Source organism: Pecten maximus, chromosome 10 (assembly GCF_902652985.1).
Source record: "Pecten maximus chromosome 10, xPecMax1.1, whole genome shotgun sequence".
Lineage (NCBI taxonomy): Eukaryota > Metazoa > Mollusca > Bivalvia > Pectinida > Pectinidae > Pecten > Pecten maximus.
Genome location: NC_047024.1, coordinates 24054439 through 24080060, shown reverse-complemented (window position 1 = coordinate 24080060; position 25622 = coordinate 24054439). Strand labels below are relative to the sequence as shown.

At 33.6% G+C, this 25622-nt stretch overlaps 1 protein-coding gene across 1 annotated transcript in view; it reads left to right on the top strand.

Annotated features, from left to right (window-relative positions):
• LOC117336605 (epidermal growth factor receptor kinase substrate 8-like protein 1) overlaps positions 1 to 24629 on the top strand; it is a 70139-nt gene extending 45510 nt beyond the window's left edge. The window contains exons 22-29 of the mRNA XM_033897216.1: positions 4336 to 4467; positions 12816 to 13191; positions 13285 to 13429; positions 14497 to 14632; positions 15606 to 15747; positions 15970 to 15977; positions 17835 to 17901; positions 20256 to 24629. Of these exons, the coding sequence (XP_033753107.1) occupies positions 4336 to 4467; positions 12816 to 13191; positions 13285 to 13429; positions 14497 to 14632; positions 15606 to 15747; positions 15970 to 15977; positions 17835 to 17901; positions 20256 to 20371 (1122 nt within the window). The 3' untranslated portion in view covers positions 20372 to 24629. The remainder of the gene's footprint in view (positions 1 to 4335; positions 4468 to 12815; positions 13192 to 13284; positions 13430 to 14496; positions 14633 to 15605; positions 15748 to 15969; positions 15978 to 17834; positions 17902 to 20255) is intronic.
• The last annotated feature ends 993 nt before the right edge of the window (positions 24630 to 25622 follow it).

Below are 25622 nucleotides of genomic sequence, written 5' to 3'. Positions count from 1 at the left end.
TACATGTTGTAAGAAAGGTCCAGTGCTCTACCATTAGGGGGAATTACACCCTCTCTCCCCTTTACCGGCACAATGGTTCTCCTTGACCTTTTATTCAGACCAGTCCATTGTGAGCTTAATGGGGAGAAATGGGTGAAATTCTTAGATAATTTTATTTTCTGTGTGCATTGCAAATGGATAGAATTAACCTAGAATTGGAACTGTTTTAGCTGTGCCAATGAAAACCTAAAATATTAGACTCTAATATATAACTGACCATCGTTAACATTAGACCATGTATTCTTTATTTCAGAATAATTGTGTATGTGTATAAGGGAGAATAATGATGGGCACTGTTAAACATATTAATTTTGGTTTGAAAAATATTTGGAAAGCTTTTTCTCAGTTTATTCTGCATAGAATATAATTTTTTGTAAATAATGCAATGTTTTATTTTCAACTTTTGCTTATTAAAAATTAAGTAACCAGGTTGCAAATTACAAGTTCTCTTGCTTTTCTAGTTTTCTATTGAAAATGGCCGTGGCTTGTATATGTTCTACGGTGTAACAAGGGATCAGTGCTATATTACTTTGTTATGATGTTATGAATTGTCGAGCTTTTGTCGTCAAGGCAACATGTTACTTGTGTTCCCTTTAGGGTGCCCGCTATAGGCAACACTAGCCCTGACCTGTACTAGGTCAAACCGACCTGCCCAACCGTAAGATCACCATGGAAACATAGCATTTGCATAATCTCACCTGCCAAAGCCTTACGTAACACCTGTTGCTATGGCAACATCCGCCCAGCCTGCTTTGTATAGGAGTACAACATATCTTATCACACCTTGAATATGAAATTAATCTTTCTACTGTCTCTTCCGTATTTTGTGAATGAACATTTTGATGATTCAAATTGACCATTCAAATTAATCATCACAATATTTTTCTTGATGAATACATCTTTTCAAAAATAATAAAAAGCAAAGCAGAATATTGGACCACTATTTGAATAACACTATCTCTGATAAAGCCATGAAATTAAACCAATAACATTTCATCATAATCTGGTAGAAAAACCTTCATCAATATTTGTTGAAAATCTATTTGGTGGTTTTAATAATATTTTTAGACAACATTTAAAATTCAAATTCAATTAATGAATAATCATAGAAATAAATGAGTACCTGTATGAAATGAAATATGATTTGTGTAGTTTGGCTTGGTCTTCTGTTTACCAAAAAGTTGCTTCATGAAAGATATGGCTAAGACAGTGGCTACATCATGTACTGTGACTAACCCATCCAGTTGGTATCCCAACCTGGTTGTTATATACATAGAGAGATTTTATTTATTTTTCTCATTTTTTTTAAAGAATTTCTAATATTCACTTTACCATAGTTTTGATTGCACAGTTTTCTTCTTCCTCCTGAATTGTCTAATTTTTTCCTTGTTTGTTTGGACTTTCAGGGACCCATTTTTTTTTTCTTCTTCTTATTTCATCGTAACTACTTTTTTATTCTTGAATATCTGCTAATTATGAACTAAATTTGTAAGTTCTGTATCCTTTGTTAAAGATCAACAAATCTCTGTTGTGATCCTTACCCATCAACAGAACTTGGGGAGGGTTATGAAGAAAATATAGGCAGATTACCTGTATATCAAAGTATCTTGACAGAGTATATGTAGGTACTCTTGGAACCTTATTTTGAAGTTGTGGTTAGCATATTATATTCATTGGCTTCCAATACAGGTCTTTGTTGATTGGCAGTCCAGATTTGTAGACTATCACAGGTGTGATGAATGATCAATACACTTACAATCATGATTTGTCTTTGTAAGGATCATGATTGTTAGGGAATATCAATCCTGATTGGTTGTCTTTGTCTCATCGCTATGGTGATTTTCAACCCTTTACAGTACCTCCTTCCCAGAACACTACAGGTCGCTCCAAACTGATTGGTCGTCAGACTTGTCTGACTTGGGATGAAGTAGCAAGTAGGTGTTGGAATAGGGTCAATATATATAATCTACGTAGTGGTCAGTCCGTGGTCAATTAACAAGGGTCACTATATATATACCCCACCTAGTGGTCAGTCCGTGGTCAATTAACCAGGGTCAATATATATAATCTACCTAGTGGTCAGTCCGTGGTCAATTAACAAGGGTCACTATATATATAACCCACCTAGTTGTCAGTCCGTGGTCAATTAACAAGGGTCACTATATATATAACCCATCTAGTGGTCAGTCAGTGGTCAATTAACCAGGGTCAATATATATATAACCTACCTAGTGGTCAGTCAGTGGTCAATTGGGTCTGGGCAAATTGTCATAGCTATTCAAACTGTTCAAAAGATTCTTTTCGGAAATACTATATTATGTATAATTATAATAATGATTAAAAATCAGTAGAGTAAGATCTTTTTGCCTTTTCTATATCGTAAGAAAAGAAGACTCAAAACTAAAGCCGTTACTTTTCTTTTAATTTCATCTGTGAAATAACAAAAAAATCCTTTTTACTTCATATCTTGTTTGAGTCATTTAGAAAATGTGTTTGCCCACTAAAGTCAAGGAAACATCACCTCATTTCATGTACCATCTTTTACCCTGAAAAATAATTGGCATGAGTCAATTACATGTATCATAAAAAATTACAGAAAGATGAGAAACGCAGCCATAGTAAAAATTACTTATGAAGTTAATATTTAGAATTAATTAATGGATTCGAATGAAAGTATCCTCCCCAACAATATTTTAGATTGAAGAGAAAATAGGGAAATGTATGCTATGATAGATAGGGAAATGTATGCTATGATAATTTCGGTCAATACCAGGACATGCTGACTGCAAGGGAAGGGAAGTATATTGGGACACAAAGTTGATGCAAGGGAAGGGAAGTATATTGGGACACAAAGTTGATGCAAGGGAAGGGAAGTATATTGGGACACAAAGTTGATGCAAGGGAAGGGAAGTATATTGGGACACAAAGTTGATGGCCATCTATAGGAATATAGACTTAGTTGGTTTTAGACCTATTTACTAATGTGGAGTAGTAAGGTGGTGTATTTTACTTAGGACACTTAAAAACAAATTAACACTCTTCAAATAATTCTGATATTTTCATCAATAGTTGTCTTTTCTTAGTTATGAAGTAACTTGGATACAAAGTAAACTGAAATTACAGATTAGAAGAATCTTAGCATCACATGACTTTCTTTAACATGCATGGCCTACTAACATATGTGATGGACCATATCATTACATCCGTCGTCGTAGTAATACCCTAACTTGATGTATATACAACTTCACAAAAGAACAGAACTATATAATGTATAATCTCAACGGACTCTGTACTAACATTTATCCTCTATTTTGCTGTACCGTTACTTGAAACTAGATATGTTTCATTGTAATTAAATTAGGTTATTTCTCAAAACTGGTCAAGGGAACTGATCTTTGCTTATATAGGTGATATTGTAGGCCATTTATGTAGTTTTAACTTTAATTTAACAAAAGAGGTTTTCATTGTCTTTATTAGTTTAATGGCTGATTTGTACAGATTCTTTTCTCAGTAACACTTTTCTTCGTTTTCTCTTAAATCGTTCAGAAGAAAAAAAGACAGATGTATAAATATATAAACTACTTTTTCCATGGTAAGTGGGTAGATATGTGGAGATTTTTGTTTGTGTTTTGTTGGTTTGTTTTCCTGTAGAAGAAATATCTCTTTATTCTCTACATTATACTAAAAACATTTTCTCAGAAAATTATTGCAATGAGAAATTCTGTAAGATTATTAAGAAATTAAAAAAAAAACGTGAATTTTGAACGCGAGTTTTAAAGAGAATATTAACCCCACCCAACACCAATGGTATAAGGGTGTATACTTGTATTTCTAGTACAGAGCATGTATGCATGACCGTAACAAAGGTGGATGGTTCACTATAGACCTGCACAGACAAGAGTTATCTGCTCTTTTGGCTGGAGTTATCTACTCATTGCATCGTTTTAGGATAGTTTTCTCTTGTGCTTTTGGAGAGTATTTGGAATATTGAATAGCTATTAATTTCTCAATTGCTATCATTGGAAAGTCAAGATGGAGAAATGTGAGAGATTTACATAATTTAGATATTTACGACTCCATATTATATGACGACCAGAACAGGAAAGTAGTAAATACTCTATATGGTAATAACTTCTTGCTATATATTTTTAAGTTTGAAGGTTAAAAATCATTGTATTTTGATCTTACATTGTTAAATGGAAGTACATCTTTATTCATAAAAATCTTTGGTTATAAAAATTCTGTATCAAGTTGCATGTAAAAAAAAATTTCAATTCAATGCTGTTAATTTTTCAGAATGACTTCAATAACAGACACAGTGGAGACTACAATATCTCTATTGCACCACGCCACAACATTCCCGTGCCTCCACCCATGCCCCCAGACAACCGTATGGGAGCTCGTAGAGGTGAATCATTGCGCTACTTTTGAGCACTAGGATCAAAGCTATATAAATATGTCATAATATAAGATCACTTCAGTAATTTTCAAACATGTTGATGTTTCAATTACAGAAAGCAAGCAAGTTTACTTGATTTCTCAGGAATAAAATATATATTGTTGTGTTATGATAATTCCCTAGAAATAAATTATCTTTAATTTCACATGGATAAAATTTCACAATTACTTGTTTGTAAATTTATTCCATTATTGAAATATTTAAAGCAGGTTTTTTTATGAACAAGTAATTTGTGATTATCGATCTAAAACAAATTTGAAAATGTAACTGAAAATTTGTTCTAGAACTATTATACTGTGTGAAAAAATCTATGGACTATGGACATTCTGAACAGGGAGAGTGCAAAGAAAATCACAACATTCCAGTTTGCGTCATTGTTAATACTATTTATAGCTTGGTCAATGTATATATATTTCTTACCTGAACAGGTGAATTAGTTGTCATCTGATTTTTTTTTCCAAATTTTCGTATAGGAGCAGGATAGTTTTGATATGAAATTTATTTTGTATTTGTAAAATTATGTCAGCTCACCTCATATATTTAGCCAAAGGGTGTGCTGATATTAAATCTAATCAAAATGTTTTTTAATTCAGAATTTCTTTTTAGATTAATTAATGTTTCAAAACTATGTGTAACATTGGTAGTATCGTCATAGGAAGGAATGGGAAAACGGTTGTGAAACAGTTTGTTAGGAGTGGTCATATGGTTGTTTCATTTTCCTGCCAGATTGAATTTTGAAATTCAGAAATTAATGAATGGCATTGATGAAAAAACACTTTTACCTACAGCTTTAGTTATTTATTTAGATCATTTCCCCATTTATTTTAAGAAAAGAATTGCCTACTTTTTTTTTCTGACAAGTGCTATGGACAGGCGGTTATACATGAAATGTATATATTGCTCGTGTATACTGCTGTAAGGACAGCGAAAGATCCATATATTGATTACATTACGTATATATATATACATATATAAATGAGCCCAAATATAAGATATATATTGGTAATTACGGTATGGAAAGTTTAAATTTTACACAAATGCTGTTATTGTATTGATTTTTTTTTTTTTTTTTTCACCTGGCACTTTTCAATTCCAATATTTGGTATACTGACTTTGTGTTAAATACCTAATATGTAGTTATATGAAAGAATATGTTTTTTTTTCTTAAAGTTTCTCCCATTCGTGTTCGTCAAATCTATTCCATTTGTTCTGTAAATAGAATGGTAAAGGGAGAGAATTCTGTATGTACATAATACGAACATACCCTCAAAGTATTAACCAATATCAAAATGTTTATCATATACATCACATTTATATGCGTCATATCTACATTATCTCATTGTCATTTATACACTTGTAAATGAATTGTTTTACATACAAAGGGAGATAGATCTGTTTGATTTTATGTACTACCATTCGATTATATATTGGTGAGATTCTGAGTGTGCAAGAGCTGCACACTTATACGATAAATTAGAGAAATCAGATTTGCTATCTCCATCCCAGTTATTCTCCTTCCTACCAGTTTGCCAATACAAGAAGGAAGAGATTTCTGTGCTTTTTAAGCACAATGGCATTTGTAAATCAGGATTTTTGATAACCGCAAGGTCATGCATTCCATAAACCCTCATGTTATGCACATTCTGTAACACTCTTGTTTTATAACAAGGTTATGTAGATAATGTAAGTTGATAAATCAGATGACCTTAAGATTAGATATTTCTTGAGAAGTAAGGAATTTTTACCATTTATGCCTTCCAGAATCAAGATTAGTGAAATATGATATGTGTATGAATTAGGAAAACATACACTGAAAGTGGAGGGTAATGTGTACTGTACTTAGCAATAATGTTTTACATGTGGTCATATAGTGGAATTAGGATTTGAAGACCTTGGCCATTTTTCGTTTGGTTGTTGAATCGGTGGGACAAGAGTTGTTTGTAAGAAATAAGGACCTGGTGATTTTAGGTTGGTTTTCAGACGATCCTTGACAAAGACTGTCAAAGCCTGATAGTAAAATCTGCAGGCCTGTCAAGATTTTGGTTGGAAATTACCTTTAAAAACGGACACACCGGTTTATCAGCATAAACGAAAAGGCCTCGTGATTAACCCAATCCTCAGCTGAAGGAGTCTTAGCCATTGTTTGTGTGTATCAAACTAATGGTTTTATATTTACAAAATACAGGACTGTGATAGCTTTATATAGATGGGATATTTAATTAGGCGCTTTATCAATGAACCAAAAATGAAAGCAATAACCAACAGGATAGCCAATGCAGTTGCTGGAACCCACGATTTCATTGTCTATGGGAGAATATGCAAGTGTTATGTTTTGCATTGTTCTCAGATTTTTTGTTTCGTTTTAGGTGGGTCAGGGGATTTGTTAAACCATTTTTTCTACAAATTAGATTTTAGACTATATTTATCACAACTGTCAAAATATATATAGATATATATATGAAAAAATGCTGATAACATCAGTGATCGGATGCGACATAACATGTTTTGTTATTCCTATGTCACCACTGAATATATTGATAAATATCCTTGTGTATGTTCCCAATAGTACTTGCTACAACAGAACACCTCATATGGAATTTAATGATAGACAGCAGATTTAGTATTAGTTAGTTACTTGTAAACTATTGATGCCAACACCCCAGGATAATCAGAAATTTCCTTAGGTAGGTATGTTCGTTTTATCACTTTACTAGTGTATATCTGTATGAGAGAGGAACTAGGATCATCAATTTGTACCAATTATCATTTTGGAAAGACGAAAAATATCGATAACAGGCCCTATGTTACTGTTATTGTAATCCTGTGTGCAGTTGTGGCCTTGTAAAGGTAAGTGCCGATAAAGGAATGCTGGCAAGGTTTTATTGGCTTCGGATTATATAATTTCGTGTTGTCAGGTAGGGTAGCATTCTTCTGAAAAAGTGCAGATTGTATTATTTTATCCGAATTCTGCCAGATAGCAGCTCTCAAAAAAAAAAAAAAAAAAAAACCCAAAGAAGTAAGCATTTCTGAGGCAAGCAAATCAATTGAGGGTAAAGTTCCCCTGCGATATTGGGTCATACCTCACGGCAAGTTTGCAGTATGATCCCAGAGCACATTGGATTTGTCGGATGTCGTGTCGGATGGTGGCCTTGACAAAATGTATATGTTGGGTTGGCGTGATGTTGTGTAGCATGCACTAAAATAGGTATACTAATAACTGACAATCTGTAGTAGAGGAATCACCTAGGTCTCCTACTTGACTAACAAAGACTGTACCAGAAAACAGTAATATGCACCGAAGTCTAGTCTACAGCACATTTCCTTATACTTTTGCACAACTCTGTATACTTTATGTTTCAAGTTCAGAAAATATATTTCTTTACGTATTATCTAAAAAGAATTTTGTTTACATTAAGACAAGTTTGCACCTAATCATTTCGGAAATTTGGTTCTAAAAATGAGATTCTTTTGTTTTAAAAGTATTTGGTATTCATAAACTTCGTTTAAACTATGTGTTAATAATAACTACATGATATATCAATACAACGTCTTTTGGTATGTGCGTAATACGTTATTTAAAGCACGCTTAGCATAGGCGTGAATGGACTTTGACGTGTGTTTATTGCAAATATTAATGGGACGCAATAGATATACAGACACAGACGTAATTAAAGATACACTATTGGACTAATATCTACCGTGTGGTGTGGAAGGACTAACACAATAACTAACAATACAAACTAATTGTTTACAAACCTTGGTAGCGGTGAATTGTTTGTCGTCCAGCCGATTTTTTTCTGCATACTCGCATCTTAACGTTGTCTCTGTGAAAGGCAAATGGCGATAAAGAAACGAAATGAACTTATTCGGTGGAGGTGTGGGATTTGTTCCTTACACAATGTAGGATAATCTACTTGCGTGTCTTTCACCTTTCACAGAGACGTTTACTAACTCCGTATTTCGCCTGGCTTTGGGTTCTGTTCTTGCTTCAGAGTATATTCCAGCCTCACACTAGTCTGCTTTCCTATTTGTACTCCACCCTATCCCTACTAATGCAGCACTTAATGATGTGTTTCAGCACTACGCACGTAATTTGATTTATTTTTGCATGCCAGTTTGCTTCTTATAATATTGTAAATTTATTTTTTTGTCAACGCCATACATCATTTTCCAACATTTGATGATGGGATTGCTACTTTGTATGTGTTTTATGTACTCATGCGTAGAATGAAGGCCAGTCTTTAAAACTTCATATGGGGAAATGCGAACAGAGTTTCATTTAACCAAATCTTTAAGCATTAATGAGATTCATGGTGGAATGAGACTTTGGCCGTCGGTTCTAATTCAAACTTGCTTCTAATGGAAAGAAGCTGTAGCGAAATAAATATCCTTTTGTCTTACTGACTTGAGGTGCTAGGTAAAATATAATTTCGCTTCCATCTTCCTTATTTGCATTTTAACATTTACTGGAAGGGATACTTTCGTTGAGAAGCCGGTCTTTGTAACTCCCAGCATTATCCTTTTGACGCACCTGCCTACCTTCACTTGCTGCTGTTAAGGTTGTGAACATGATATAAAAGGTAACTACTGAAATAAGAAGGCTATATTCACATTTATATGTTCATATAATATGGATAACGTTTGTATTGCGTTTATCGTTAACATGAATAAATACACATACATCATGAAAATTGTCTTTTGATTCGTCATGCTTTGACTGCAGGGAAGCATTTGACTCTAGACGGTAAATGTATGCGACAAATAGGGACTGATATCTTTACTTTGGACTTGAGTTGACACAGGTGACTTCTGACAATTATAAATCCCACGAAATTCCACAGGCACAGCGAAGGCGATGCCGTTGTACAAAGGAATCGAGCAGAATTGTGCATGCTACATGTCTATAATGTCATATTAAAGGCAGAGGGTTAATGTTGTTCTTTCTTCAGAAATCAGGGAAATTAGGGAAGCATCTCTATGGTATTGTTTAATACAAGTTAATTAGTGCGAAGGTTGGGTAAGGGTTTCGATATTTTGAAAGTTGAAATTGTGATCTTGGGACGAGGCTTCCTAACATTACACGTTTCACTAAGGCATCCACGGCGATGATGATGATGATGATGATGATGACGCCCAATACCTACAAGACAAAGGTAAGGATATATAACAGAACGGCATTTAATAATGATTTATTTTGTTGCAATACATTTGTATTAATATCAAAACACAAGTTGAAATATTTTGATTGCTCAAAATCTCGTACACTGGTTCTTTCTTGAACGGTGTTTCGTTTGATTCGGTAGATCAAAGGTCTATGTCACTAATTATACGTAGATTCTGTTTAGGACAAATGGTAAAATATGAGGTAGCTAAGTTATTTAAATCTACAGGTAATTTCTGCAAAACAATACATGCTAGAAGCCTGTAAAATTCCGATCCAATATCCCTAACACGGCTTGTAAAATAAGATTTAACATGAAATTACTTAGACGTCTGAATGACGTTGCATGAGTGTATTTTTAACCCACTATCAGATGGTAGGCTGTTATAATCGGCCTGGGGCCATGAGTCGTCTGTTCTTAGTTCTTTTTATAGCTTTTTCTTTGTACTGCGTACTGCTTTCATGAAAATTCATACGAAAGCTTCACTTACTTGTTCATAAACAGCATGTCCAATAGGTAGCCATGTCGGATTCTTGTCATTTGAAAGTTGTTACGGCTACTTATTTTTGTCTTAAAAGTGTTGCACGAGACTTTCTCGAATTCCATATGTAAATTCCCATTTGAACCTACCTATTGTGTGTCCCAGTTTTTATACTGTATTTGAACCATTCCAATTAATTGAATTTTGAAATTTCCTGTTTGATATTGCATTTTCTGACAAGCACCCGATTCATACCCACATTTCATTTGTATGTTCCTATTTTCCACCATGTTGCGTTTATTCAACTTTGGTACAGATCGGAACAAAATTGTACACATATTTGGACAATACTTGTCGACAAACAAGAAAGACGAGAATAATAGAGAAACTTGCACACAAAAAAATTATGATGGTAGATTTCAGGATATCATTTTAGTGTGTTCAGTTCAGTTATGCAGGATACCCATAGGATGGTCTGGTGTTCAAATCGTCTATACCCCGGACCCATTACGAGCAAGTCTTTATGGCAGTAATTAATAGAAACTACTGTAGGGATAGTGCGTTTCTCGAGTTGGTTTCTTTTGGTCCATAATTATTTTTGGCCAGTTTTGGAACTAGTCTCTAGAAAAAGATTGTCCCCACGAGATATGACAAACATTTATTTCTTAAAGGTTACTGAAAGTTATTTTTAATGTAGGTTACGCTTGTTCTTGTGTGGGTATCAAGGAATGTTACCACCAGACAATTAATGAATTTAACCATTTATATGTGATCGTTTTCTCTTTTTGCATTTTTCGTATTTCCCTTTTTAAACTTGACCATAGGTCAAGAATTATTAATGAAATACGTTTAAATATTGTAAAACATGAACTGTTATTCCAGCATGGTTAGAAAAAATGGCTGTCAGAAATGATATATCCTCTCCCACATAACGTACCGAACACAAAAGTATCCTAGTTATTGCATGGCGTACTATTGACAATCGAACCAAATGTAGAACTAAATTAGAACCAATTTTTATTGACCAAGGGATGGGGTGAAGATATCTAATATTTCTAGTAACAAAGTATATGATTTTACGTATGTCTCTATATAAAATGCTATGTAAATAGTTTCTATTCAATTGCGTTTATACCACCGTAAATGAAATAAAAAGCCGTCAAATACCTGTGTTCCAGATAATTGTACAAAAATGACCACATTGTTACAGCACATTTCAATATAAATTGAGTTGAACAGTAGAAATGAAGTGATCTGCATCATACAGCTGCTTCTTTTTTCTACGACTCTATGACTAATGGTTTTCACTGTGGAGGCAAGGGAGGAACTCTATAGAAAAGAAATGTCAAAATCTGGATAGGGAGATATGGAGAAGCCCTATAAATCAATAAAATTCGTAATTTTGTTTTGAAACCCTCGTAAATGGATTATATCTTTGATTATGTCTATCGACAAATGATCTATAAAACAAAAATGACGGAAATATAGCAAATATATTTTATATAATTATTGGTAAAGTACTGCACCAACATGACATCTTGGTTTGTCATATGGAAAGTATTAAAGCCCAAACATAGTGCAACGAAATTAATTGCTGTCAGTTATTCGTAAATTTTGTTCGAAATGTGTCGGTTATATGGATACAGTTGATTGTCTCATGAGCCTCTGATCCGTGAAATGTTTAAAGTAAAAGCTAAAACTGCCGTTGTTTGGTAAATAAAAAAAATAAGGCATTGATAAGGCACTGTATAGCATGACACGTTCCTTGTGTATAACCTTTCGTTGTTTTCGCGTTGCTATGTAAATCACGAATATAAATACGCGAAAGGAAGTGCACACGGATATTTCATGTTATACAGTAACAAGATATAAATGTAAGGTGTTGTATTCTGATACTCTCTTGTTACAATCAAAGCACTGCTATATGAGATATGATGTTGATATTTTATATAAATATATATTATACATTGTACAACATAATTATTACATTCGTTTTTTACATGTATTGATTTTTTTTCTCCATTATTTTTATTTTATCATCATTATTGACATCTCTCTTTGAATTAACGTTAGAGTTTGAAACACCATATTGAAATTAGATATATATGAGTTCTATTCTAGTCACCTCATTTTATCTTTGTTTTTGTTTTACAAATACATTGTCTTCCTTTGATTACAACTAGACAATAACGATCTACTCTTTACAATATATACATTTCAAGTTAACATTACTTTTTTTTCTGTGCATTTGAAATGATAACCAACCACCAAGTTGTATCAAATCATGAAGGTCTGTGGGATAAGAGCAGATTTCTTTGACCCGTATTCAAAGTAACAAAAGTCAAAAATCTGCTTCATAACCTCGACATTTGGCATTGTGATGTCTGCCTGTGTAGCTTGTGAAAATGTCAACAGCACACCGTCGGTGTGACTGGACAAAATGATTTTAACAATTCAAACGACATACTTATTGTTATGATGTTACCTTGCGGTAGTTTTCATCATTATTTTAGTATTTAATATTTTCAACAGTTATATTACATCACAGAATAGTGATGCAGATCGATATCTTACCTCTACTATAATAAAAAAAGATATATACGATGTATACATTATATAACTTTTCCAAATTGGTATATATTATCGAATCTAATAAACCAACATTATACTATAAATTCCAGATAGTGATGATAATGACTATGACGGGCGGGGGAGAAGACCGGACCGTAATCGAGACAAGAGTGACAGGTCGTTCGGTAGTCATAACGACAGTAACTATAGCAGCAGTAACGAGGACAGCATTGATCGTGACGGCACTTGGGACAGACATGACGACAGACGCGACGGTCGTCGTCATGATGACAGACGTGATGGTCGACGACACGATGACAGACGAGATCGACGCGACGAGAGAAGAGATGAAAGACGAGATGACAGGCGTGAAGAGAGAAGACACGAGATACCCCAAAGCCCGGTACCGCCTCCACCACCAACTACAAGACCTCCAGCGATTAAGAAGTCAAAACAACCGTCTGTTAAGCCGAAACCAGGTACGTCGAACGCAGATTAATTTGTCTATTAAACTCTCATATAAATTTGTCCTACCATCTTAATGCTCTTTTGTACATTGTTCTTTTCGACAGCTCCTAAGAATGACCTACATGATGAACTGAAGAAGAGAGTTAGTACCCACGTGATTGAGGCGCCAAAGGGAACGACGTACATATCGAAATACTCGGAGCCAGACGAGGTTAAGGACTGGTTACTCACCAAGGGCTTTAGCAGGCAGTATGTGTAACAAGCCAATTGCAATTTGGTCGTCATAAAATATGTGAAAATATCTAACTTTAGAAGATAACAAAATGTTATTAGCAAATTGTAAATGTGTCTGAATCTTCTGCCGTATACTTTATTCAATATCCTGGTGTTGTCTTTCCTTTTGTTTTGGTGACTTAGTCGATTATGTTAAATCTTTATTTTGATTTTGATTAGACGAAACATCAGAAAAGGGGAAACAAGCCTTATAATGTCCCTTGTGATTGGATAGTGTAGTGAATATATATTATCCACTAACCAGGAAACTGTTATCAAGTAGTTTTAACACAAATCCTTATAAACTTATCTTTGCCTTAAAGGAGATTAAAGCTTTATTCTTATCCGTAAACGAGGCACATCTTTCTCGAAAATCATGGTACTTAAATGAAATCTAACGCATTTGTAGTTTATTAAATATTGCATCACATGAAAACTAACATTACCGTATTATCCTAAACAGTATTGAATGTTTATTGAAAATAAGTTGTGGGCTTTCATCTGTTGGATACAATACCTTTGAAAAGTCCTTGATAAAGTGACCTGATGTTATAACCAGGTTTGGTTGTCTGACTAGACGAATTTTAGCCCACCGTCATTAGATGGTAGGATATTCAAATTGCTCATTCGATTTTGAGCCTGATCGGGAAAGAAGGAGGACTGACAAGCAGCCATGTCGCTATTTTTTGAGAAGCACTAGAAGGATACTTCTCAATCTCCCAAGTTCCCATTGGTCCCGAGTTGTGCCTATTAAAGTTTGAGTGTAGTCGGGAAAAACACCATGGCTGACTGTTGGCCATTTGGAGTTTATTATCGCTATTTCTCAGAAAGTTCCTTTTACCTCTATTAATATGGATAATCTGCTTCGTTTCAAATTATTAAGAGAAAACGATGGAAGAACGGAAAAGTAAGGAGAAGATCAGAACCAATCATCCTCTCTCTTTCCCTCTGGAAAAAAATAGGCGCTTCCTACTTGCATATTTGCCGCAGATTATATTCGCGCTCTCCTAATTCCACATTGATTTACGTCTTTTCAAATTCAGCTGCATCAACACATTTGACGGGTATAATGGTGAAGAACTGTTTGCCTTACAAAAGAAGGAAATGAACCGGTTTTTAGAAAAGGACGAGGCTCACAAACTGGACAGCATGCTGCTGGTACAGAAGAAAATCAGCAACGTAAGTAGGTGGTATGGATAACGATGAAGGTACAGATCTGACAACATGAGTGCATGTTGTAGACTACGACGTTGATTTAAATACAAGAAGAAAATTCCAACATGCAAACGAAATGGTATAAAATTGATACAATGAAGGCAAAATATGAACAAAAGTATCGAGTAGCATAGATACATTGACAAAGTACAAGATTTAAAAAGTAAAAAGAGAATAAGACCAGGTGTTTCGGTAGAGTAAGCGTCCTCTGCGTCATCGACGACACTTGCCATACAATGTCAGGCCAAATCCCGGTTATGTAACACCCTCAAAATGGTAACCAGATCGATAGAACAGAACTACCAGGCATATCGACGAGTGTCGCACACATCTGATTTTATATTGCACACAAAAATAGAATAGTTCGCAAGCAAATCAAGACGCTGGACTAAAAATTACCCATTGTTTGCACCCGCCTGCATCTCTGGAAACCTCCTGTTGTCAATGTTATCCGTCGATATCTGTCACGGATAAGACATCATAAATATATGATATGGAGATGTCTAGAAATATGTCTGATAGACGTAAATTAGTAAAACTTTTAAATAGTTCATACTTTTAAAAATCTAACTAGTCCAGCAGTAAGGTCATGTTAACGGGTAAGCCTTTCAAGAGGTCTCTAAATATTCCTTCTCAAGGATTTGACATTTTGAACATACGCATTATCCCCAAAGAAAAAATAAGATAATTTAGCTATAATGATTAGATTTTATACAAAAACTGAAACAATCGTATCAATAGCAAAGATAGAAATGTGTCTTGCATTTTTTAAAGGTTGTGAGAAAATTAAATAATGCACTTGTAAATAGAATTTATCATACTACTTGAAATGTTTTGTTGCTGGTATATACCACGCATTTCGTGTGTATTAGCGGAGGGAGAGGACGAGTTTCTATTGTTGGTCAATAATGTCAATGTTTGGTGCCGTATTCTACAGTATGGCACGAGAGGTGGTTCAGAGCTTAGGAAAATCCTAGAGGACAGGAAGAAGAAGGCGGAGACGTCGACATCCGCACACATTGGCTCTCCTCCTTCGTTCGCCCCCGAATCCCCTGATTACAGTGAAGAAGATTCTGACAGTAAGTGTCCCTTATTGTACACTGCATTCAGAGCTAGACTTCAAATGGAGCTTGCCGAAGCCTGACAATATGTATTATTACTCGATTCTAATTTATCATAAACGTATAGCTAGCTAAAACAGGATACTATCAGTAGAAAGTTTCCAAGATGTGTTCTACGTTATGTACCACCAATAACCAATATACCTGTATCAATCTTCTAAGATTGTTCTCAAACCTCAGATATCACGGTATTCTTTTTTTTTTTAAACATTTTACTTTCTCCACATAAAATTCCAGAAATTCCAAATGGATCTAGGTATAGAATTAATCTTAATCTGCTCTTAGATGACGGATTAATCTATATTTTGCATATAGATACAAAGATTCTTTAAAAATAATCTAAAACCCTTTTTTGTGAGAAATGGAGAAATAGAAGCATTTTCGAAGTAAGATCAATTATTCATAATTATAGTCGCAAAACCACGTGATACTAATGGAGACTATTGTCAAATCTTTGCTATCGTGTTTTAAACAAGTTATCGTGTTGGTCGACATTATAAAACTGTTTATGAATACATTGACTTAGCGTTATAAAATAACACTACATGGTATCATATATATATATTTTATGAATATCATACACGTCTCTTCATTTCAGCCTTTTGATTTATCTAGAGCTTTGTTATAGAAAATAAAGTAAGCATATATACCCGGTCCAGTTTCTACGCTTTATATATGTACACCGGCTATGCACCCTTGATTGTGCATTGTTAAATGTTTCACTTAAATAGGAATTTCGTTGGTCTAGACCACAACTAACTGTGTTGTTACCGGACACCAAAGACTCAAATTACTGGAGGCTAATTATTTCTGAAAACGTACATTTTTCAAACACCCATGTTTTTGTTTATTATCAAATAATAGATGCAAAGCCGAATTGGTGCATCAACAATACATGTAATATTATGATATATATGCTATGTACGTTTTCAGTATTTGGATTGAATTCAAAATTGAATGGCACGGTCTAACGAGGTTCCTTCTGTATACAGCACATAGGTCCATACTTTTGTTGAATGGTAGTTGAGAGAGAACGAACGCAATACTTACATACTGTACAGCTGTATATTTTCACGGGGCTATTATCTCGCGGTTGTCCCTGTCGGACATGTTGTTAGATTTTGTGCTACCACTCCACATACAAATTCTGTAGTAAACACTATATGTTTGTTTGTATATCCATGGATATTTATTTTTGCGCGTTATTTATTGACCGAGAAATGAAACCCCCCTATATTAAATACTATACAGTAATACAAACGTCACTAAAGTGAAGCTAATGAATTGGTAGAAGTCAAATGATTAGCATATCATTGTCCAAGGTTAATTTGAATTGAACTGATAAATTATTTTTTCACTGTCACGAAAAACAAAATGACCGGGATATTATTTGTTATGATACACGTACTTGAATTTATTTCTGTCAGTAATTAATCGTAAAATCAATTTCTAAATTGATGCCAATACCTAGTCTTACAGAACAGCCTAGTTAACAGTCGGTGATGTGTATGCAATTTAAGGTGCTCATTAAGAACAAAAAAATATTGTTGTAAATCAAACTGCACAGCTGCATACATATTGAAACAAACATCTGTGCGCTGTTGATTTCAATGTTTAATGGACGAAAACAATAAAGAATACATAACACATGTGGATAATAACCAAACAATCGATCAGACCCAAAATCGATTAAACGACCACAAAATAGGAAGAGATATGATCAAGTGCTTCGGAAGAGTAAGCATCTTCTGCTTCATCAGCGACATCCGCAATACAAATCAAGGTCAAATCCGGGTTAAGAGAACAAGTTCAAAATCTGTAATATGATAGAAAAAGTTTGTAGGAGTGTGTTGCTGGCCAGTTGCATGAAATTTGAAAACAACCCATAATTTGGACCTCTGTGACGTTTACTCTAATATATAATCTTGAGTACAGCATTTTCAGTAATACATGTATTCGCAAACATGTAGATTGTCAGCTACCTGTGAAATGAATCATTTTGTTTTATCTGATATTTTAACAATATTTCATGGATTTCTCAACAGTTTTGGAGAAAATACAAACAGATTTTGAAAATATGCTGGACACATATTGAGTTCCTTAATGGCAATGGTAATATATATTGTACATGTATTTTCTGTTCGCCATGACCTTACCCCTTAACACCATCTGAACACTAGCTAGTATGTGACCTAACTCAATTGTACACAATCTATAGAGTGCCCTGTCAAGCTTTATCTACAAAAAGTATATAGCGGAACCGTAATTAATTTCTCCTCCTGTAATTTGCATTAAATTTATTTTCAATTACATTTGTAAATCCAAATTAAAAAGTATATATCATCATCATTTTGAATGATTTGACACAGTTTCGTTCCACCAGAAAGTGATTTGTCTGATAAGGGAGTAAAGAATTATTGGTTCTGTTATTGTAGATTTGAGTAATTTGTTCCATCCATATACATTGTGTTTAAAATGCATGATTTAGTATATTACTTCTTTATATTGCAGCTAAATACTATATACATGTACATTACTAACAAATATTATTATTTGGCAGGAGTAATTACGTTTACAATTGATATTTTATTAAAGGTATTAGTCCATGATGAAATTACATTTTGGAGAGAATTAATCATTCTGTCAAATACCCAAATTAGTAATCAATAACTGAAATACTTTTTTGTCTCTGCACCAATTCATAACAGCTAATTATGCTGCAGGTCTAGTGTTAGTACATCTGTCTCAGTATTGTTGGTCGTGACTAAACTTATTATTTATCACAAGTAACATCACAGTTAACAGATTATTGGTGAAACTGTCATAGTGTGGTAATACCGAATTTGCTTGTATGACAATTTGAAACTTAACCTTTTGATTTTGTTTCGTTGTATTTTCGAAAACGAAGGAATATATAAATCTTTTCTTGCAAATATTACTTAGATACTTGACATGTCATCGTGGTTTAACAAATAACAACTACTACAAGTATTCTTGATTTAACAAATAACAACTACTACAAGTATTCTTGAAACAAACTTTAGTAGTATAGTGAAACTTATCTAAACCGATCATGCAGCATGCATAAAACATTTGATCGGTTTAAAGAGGGTTTGTATACAATTGTATTTTAACCATTCCAGATACAAAATCTATTTGGAATTCATAGGAATCGGTACTGGGAAGTTGTTTATTACTATGATAAAGAAGGATCGATTCCATACATCGTCATTTTGTTTGATATCAAGAGGTGATTGGTTTTGAAAAGGTTTAGGGTATACAAAGTCAGGATTTAGTAGCAGTTTCTTGTCATCCACAGGTTTCGCATAAAAACCTTTGGATTTGTCGTGATATATCAAGAAAACAATATCGATGGCCTTAAAGCATGTGTATACCTTTATTTTTATGATATCGCCTTGGCGAATAATTCTGAAAAAAAAATCCCCTTAAGTAATACCCTTTGTTTTCACTTCATTGTCCGTCGTGTTAATAGAGTGACTGTCGCTCTTGGTGGCGAGTAGTGCAGTATATGATATTCTAAATTAACTCTTTCACAATTTGTCTGTTTTCAGTTGCATGCTTTATCTTTTCACTCGTTGACACTGCATGCGTGACCATTATTTGCTGTTTCTTTACTTAATAAGCTGTCCATGACCCCCTCATTGATGTGAACCTCAGAGCAAATATTATTTCATGAATATGCTTGACAAGTAACTTACTGTAACTGATCATCGTTTACCCTAATTGAATTTACTCACACGATATTATTTATATTTATATCATACGCAAGCGTCACGCTGAATATTTATCCATTGTGTTTGCATTTCATGTCACGGTGTAATTGATTCGATACGTCATTTTAACCAACAACATTTTCTAATTTCAAATAGCCTGATCTAAACGAGGTATCTCGTCGCTTCTGTCATTGACAAGAGCATTGATTTTGTTATATATACTACACCTGTGACAGACGGCCTTTTACATTATCTATATATAGGATATAGGATTAATAGTACCTGATGCACAAGAATTTAATGAATGAGTTTCTATGGAAACAATACTATCGAAAAATGATATTGAAATCTTGTGATTCATAAATAATGTTAATAACGTGTTTTCTGTATCTGTATATCTGTGTAGATGAATAACGCTATTTATGATGACCGGGAACTTGAAGCCGATGATTAATGAAATCAGTAATAAATAATTCTTTCTGAAACTGAACGAACTAGATTGAAATACAAAAACACTTTGGTGGAGGTATTATCCATCCTTGAGTAGAAATATTTACGTTTTTACGCTACATCTGTTGCTTTCACAGATCATAAATAAGCATATTTTTTATTCAGTAATTCTGTAATAGATTTATACCTAATGCTGCTGTTATACTGATGTGACTTTATTTCTGTAGAAGTATCTACTGATCATATCGCGCACGTGCTTATGCCCCTTGTTTCCATTCGCAGGTTCCTCCTACTCGGATGACTTCGCTAACGCGGGGAAGACATTGAGGGCAATGTTACAGCAACGCAGGAGAAAAATCCATACTGCCACATATCAGCAGGACAACAGGATTGAATGAAATTCAATATTCAACATTCGTTCTGATTAGGGCACATTCAATATTCAACATTCGTTCTGATGTTAGGACACATTCAGTATTTTTCTAATACGGAGATTTCATTCAAATCATTTATTTCTTGGTTGCCATCTTTTTGTGATAGATTTTCAACGCACTTCACTTCAGTTATTGTAAATAAAATTTGTCAGTATGTAAAAACATTACATGATACGATTTTTGTAAAACTAACTGTGCATTGTAAATATTATTTTGCAATATACATAAACACCGTTTATAAATCTACTGACCACACAGCCGATCTTGGTGCAACAACCAGCGTTTTGGTTTTGCATAATTATACAGCTAGGTTTTTAAACCAACCTGATGGCATGCCGAGTCAACTGGCTTTTCTTCAGGAGCAGATCGGCTCTGTAAGACTTAATGTAAATATATATATATAATATGGTTACAAGGATGCCTACTAAGATGTTAAGCGTATATATATAATGTATTGTTACAAACTAATGAGAAATATATTCATTATTGTTATGAGAAATTTTGTAATTTTTCAAAAGATATTCTTTACATGTATTATATGTCACAAACGTTAAGATACATTGTATATAACAATGAAATAAGATATCATGCAAACAAATATTTCAAAAATATATATCATACTATGTTACACATCTTATCAATTGTATAGTCTATCTTATACAACTGTATATTACTTTATTTTGTGTCTACCCAAGACGTTAACCTACACACAGAATTGAATAATTGAACCGAAATATAATATGATTAATAAATGTGATTATATTCATGATTTGTATTGCAATATCATTTAATGAATGAATGAAAAGTTTGTTTTCTATACTGCCCTATCACAATTATTTTCCAACAATATTCGCTATGGGAGTGGCTGTTCCTATTTTGAGATCCTCTGCTGGTATCGACACTGCCACTATAATTATGATACCACGACAACATATCCACATATACGCCTGCCAAATTCTTGCTGTACAGTGTGTTGGGAGTATTGTAACATGTTTCACTGTAAACCCTGGTGTAGACTTGTTTTTGTCGTGAACTTGCGTCCATTTTTGTGGACTTTGGTGTATTATTTGCCGTCGTTGTTGAAAAAAAGTATTGAATTACGTTCGATTTTGATACCCAAGAACACACAAAATTGAATAATTGAACCGAAATATATGATTAATAAATGTGATTACATTCGATTTTGATAAAGAACATTTTCATCTTCTAAAATAGAAGGTAACTTACTTGTTTAATTCCTTCATATAATTGTCAGTAATGATCGACAACCCGAGAGTTACGTTGTCCTGAGTGAGGAAAACTCCATCATTGTAATTGAGATGTATATTCATAGAAGTATAAGCATTTACAAAAATGGTTAAAATGAGGAAGTAAAAGAAAAACATATCACTGCAGTTTTTATTCTGAGAGTGATGTGTGACATGATTCATATAAAGCAATATATAATAAATATGCAAATTTTAGAGTGACAGGGTTATCGATTTCCTAATCAGTAAGGAATATTTTCCTCGTTAGTTAGGAAAATTGTCGAATGTATGTAAATGTTTTATATTTTTGCAGATACATAGTACAATATACTAATACACGTGTTTGTTAGGCATATGTAATACACGTGCTCTGTAGGTTGATGAATTACACGTGTTTTGTTGACTGTTTAACAATGCCGTATAATACACATTTCGAGCATATTTGTTACGTTACCTATCTTGCCATAATGTTGGATCACATGTGTTGTTTCCATAATGATCATTTAAACATTTATTTTATCTACAGATCATCATAAAACAGGATCAATGGTTGTGAACTGTTGTGACAATCAAAATATTTTGAATTTTGTACATGTGTCCAGGTAAATAATTGTCTTAGTATTATCATGCTGGTATGGTAGACATTTTACTATTCTTCCATATGAATTACTAGTTTACAACGTGCCATGGTTTCCTTTTTTTATACTGCTGTATATTCATGTATTGCTGTTTGCATCACTGGCTGGCCAGAATATAAACTTACTTAACATATACACCTTACATGTGATAGTACTGTATCATGCATATTTGGATTCTTAATAAAGTCATTAAGAGAATACCGACCGCTTAACGAAACCGCGATTCCAACTTCATAACAAACTATGAACAACATTAAGATTTTGGGGACACCCTTAAAAAAATACAAGGAGAAAAATACCAAGTTTTCTAGGGGCAACGACAAATCGCCATAATGATATGAAATCTAACTGAGCTGGTGTTAGTAATATTCCTTAACTTAAAGAAGATCCTTAACCGTCTATAGGAAAGCGTTACAGAATCTAGGGAAGGTTCCTTAGATTCTTTCCGTAGTTGATACCGCATAATATACATACAGTATGTATTGTTGCTTGCTTAATAATGCTAAGGCATTATATCTAATTAGAACTGGACATGCTATGAGGTTGGTATTCTTTTGATAATTTCACTTTTATTAACAACATCACGTAGAAGTTTTATATTTCTTGGAGATTTTCTTTACATAACTGATCTACATCGAATACGTTTCTATGATAATCTATTCCCAGTGCTGTTTTGTGGGATCAATAGAATATTACATAGGTCTGTTCCATGAACAGGGATATCTCAGTTCGAGTGTAAAGAGTTTGGCCAGTTAGCACGAGGCTGTCCTAGTAGTGCTAGCTAGCCAAACTCGTACACCAGGGTCGATATATCCCTGTCCATGGTAAGGCCCGTGTTTGATTGTTATTATTTATCTCCCACCCCTATCAACCACGGGATCACCTTGTGAAGTATATGAAAAAATCAAGTTCTTTGTTCTTTCTACTGCCTCTTCATTTCCTGTTGTTTTGATATGGAATTCGCAACTATTTTGTTTAACCACAATACATTCAAAATTGTTTCCTAATTCATAATATATTACACTCAAATATTTCCTTATTTTTTGTGAACAATGCAATCTATTTCTATCCGTAAATCATCATTGACATGCAATTGTAAATATGCTATCTATCACCCATTATTTATCGTGTGCTACGGCGCCAGGTATTCAAAACATGTTATTGTCCTTTAATATAGTCCTCGTTATCTTCTGGTAATATTCAATACAAAACACTTAAGGGAAAGAAAAAATAATGCCAAATGATTTGTTTACTTAGAATTGTTTATAATATATATATATGCAATTGTGTTCTTACTGATCCAAATGTGAATGTGAACAATTATCACTAGCGATGATTCTGACGTTACAAAGAAATATGTATCTATTATTCTGATTTGTAAAGATGTTCCGAGTAATCGGTTTGTTACTCAGGTGTAGAATATGTAATGGAATATTTCAAGTCAAACATCTGAAATCCGATGTTGTTTTTGTTTTTTTAGGATGGATACGAGTCGATTTTCAGCAATATTTCTGGTCCTTTTCACTTAAACGATTAGCGAAAAGATCACGTGCTTCGATAATAGATTTAACATGCATTTTTGCATATTTCATGTAGGTGTTGCAGATTTCAACTTCCACCTGCCAATAAGCATAGATAATCTATATATAGACGAACCCCGTTATGTCGTAAGTAAGGTAATCGAAAAAAACTTCGAGATATCCCGACTATATAAAATTTTAACTGAACTGAATTTTAATTTCGAGATGAGCAGGGTTTCAAGTTATCAGAGTTCGAAATAAAGAAGTTTTACAGTTGCTTTGTTTATAAGTCGACCCAAAGGACAATAAATTGACCCGTATCTTCAATTCAGATGAAATATTGAAAATCTATATCTACTGCCATACTATTTTAATACATATTGAGGAAAATATCAATATACTGTAATGGTTGTTTTGCAAAAGTTTCTCCGTGATTTCAATAGAAGATTGAAACAAAAACTTATATTTCTTTGTGTACCTACTTCGTAAGGTATTATAATTTCCTCTACATTTTCCACTTACATGTATAAGGAATAGATTTTTCACTTTTCTTTTCTCGAAGATAACAAAGCCCTTTTACACTAACAACATTTATAGTGTGCTTAACGGCGAGAATCATCTGCAAGTCTTTTTTTTAAGTAATTAAACTCTTTGTCGGATTCCATATTAACTTCATCATATACATTGTAGATGTATTGTATATATCAGGTGTGTTTTCTTCATTGTACTCACATTTACTTACATTGATTGGAAATACTGTGAAGTGTTTCTTCTAAATTATCATGTTACTATTCAGATTAAAGTATTTGCAACTGAATCTTGGTTTGGAATTTTGTTACACCTTATTTGAAATAATTGTGTATATGATCAAATATACGTTAGGGGTGAATCATTTCGTATGTTACAATAAGCCCATTATCTCTTTCGAATATGACTTCAGATTAAAACAAGAGGTCCATTAGACCTGCAAGTCAAATGCATTGATAAATAATCTCATTTAGATGTAATATAATTTGTTTACCGATAAAGGGTGAACTTAAGGAAATGTTCCTATTATGACTTTCAAAGCTGGTCTAGGTGATAATTTGGACATCATATTCAAAACACCTTCATTTCGGTTTGTCACAGGTCAAATAGCACAAGCCTGGGTGTCTTGTTTTTACAAACAAAATAAAAACACGTTTACTGCTTCGATATTGAAAGCAGGTCACGACCAATCATATGAACGAACGTATAGCCCTTCGTACAAGCATGCTTCTGGTCAAAAGTAATAACCATTGCTTTTTTTTATTAGTTATAAGATATGTTTTTCATGATTTTAACACATGTCACCTGTGATCCGAAAGTGTCGGGTGTGACTCATTTGAACAAACTTGTTTATAGTCTTTGTCATTTGATTACTAAGAAGACATTCAAATATCTTGTATTATTTAACGCTGAATGAGGATTGTGATTTCCTTTCGATGATTTGTTTGGCTTCGTCCCAAGAAGACACTAACCAAATATGAAACTGACTTTCCTTTAATCAGGCGACGTCAGAGTGGTTTAACACATTTGACCTTTGAATATCGAGGTCATTTCCCTCAAAATTTGCTGGTCTTCATTAGAAGAACCTACTAGCCAAACAACATAGCAAAACTAAAGTGGTTTTAAATCGAAAAATTGAAACTGTACCATGGTATAAGCTCACTTGTCATTTGGCTGAGCGAGCTATTTATGGCCTCGCATCGCGGTGTCCTATAGCAATCATCATGTCTCTTCATCTGTCTATCAGCACTTTGTTTTCCACAGATTATTTATCATATCATGA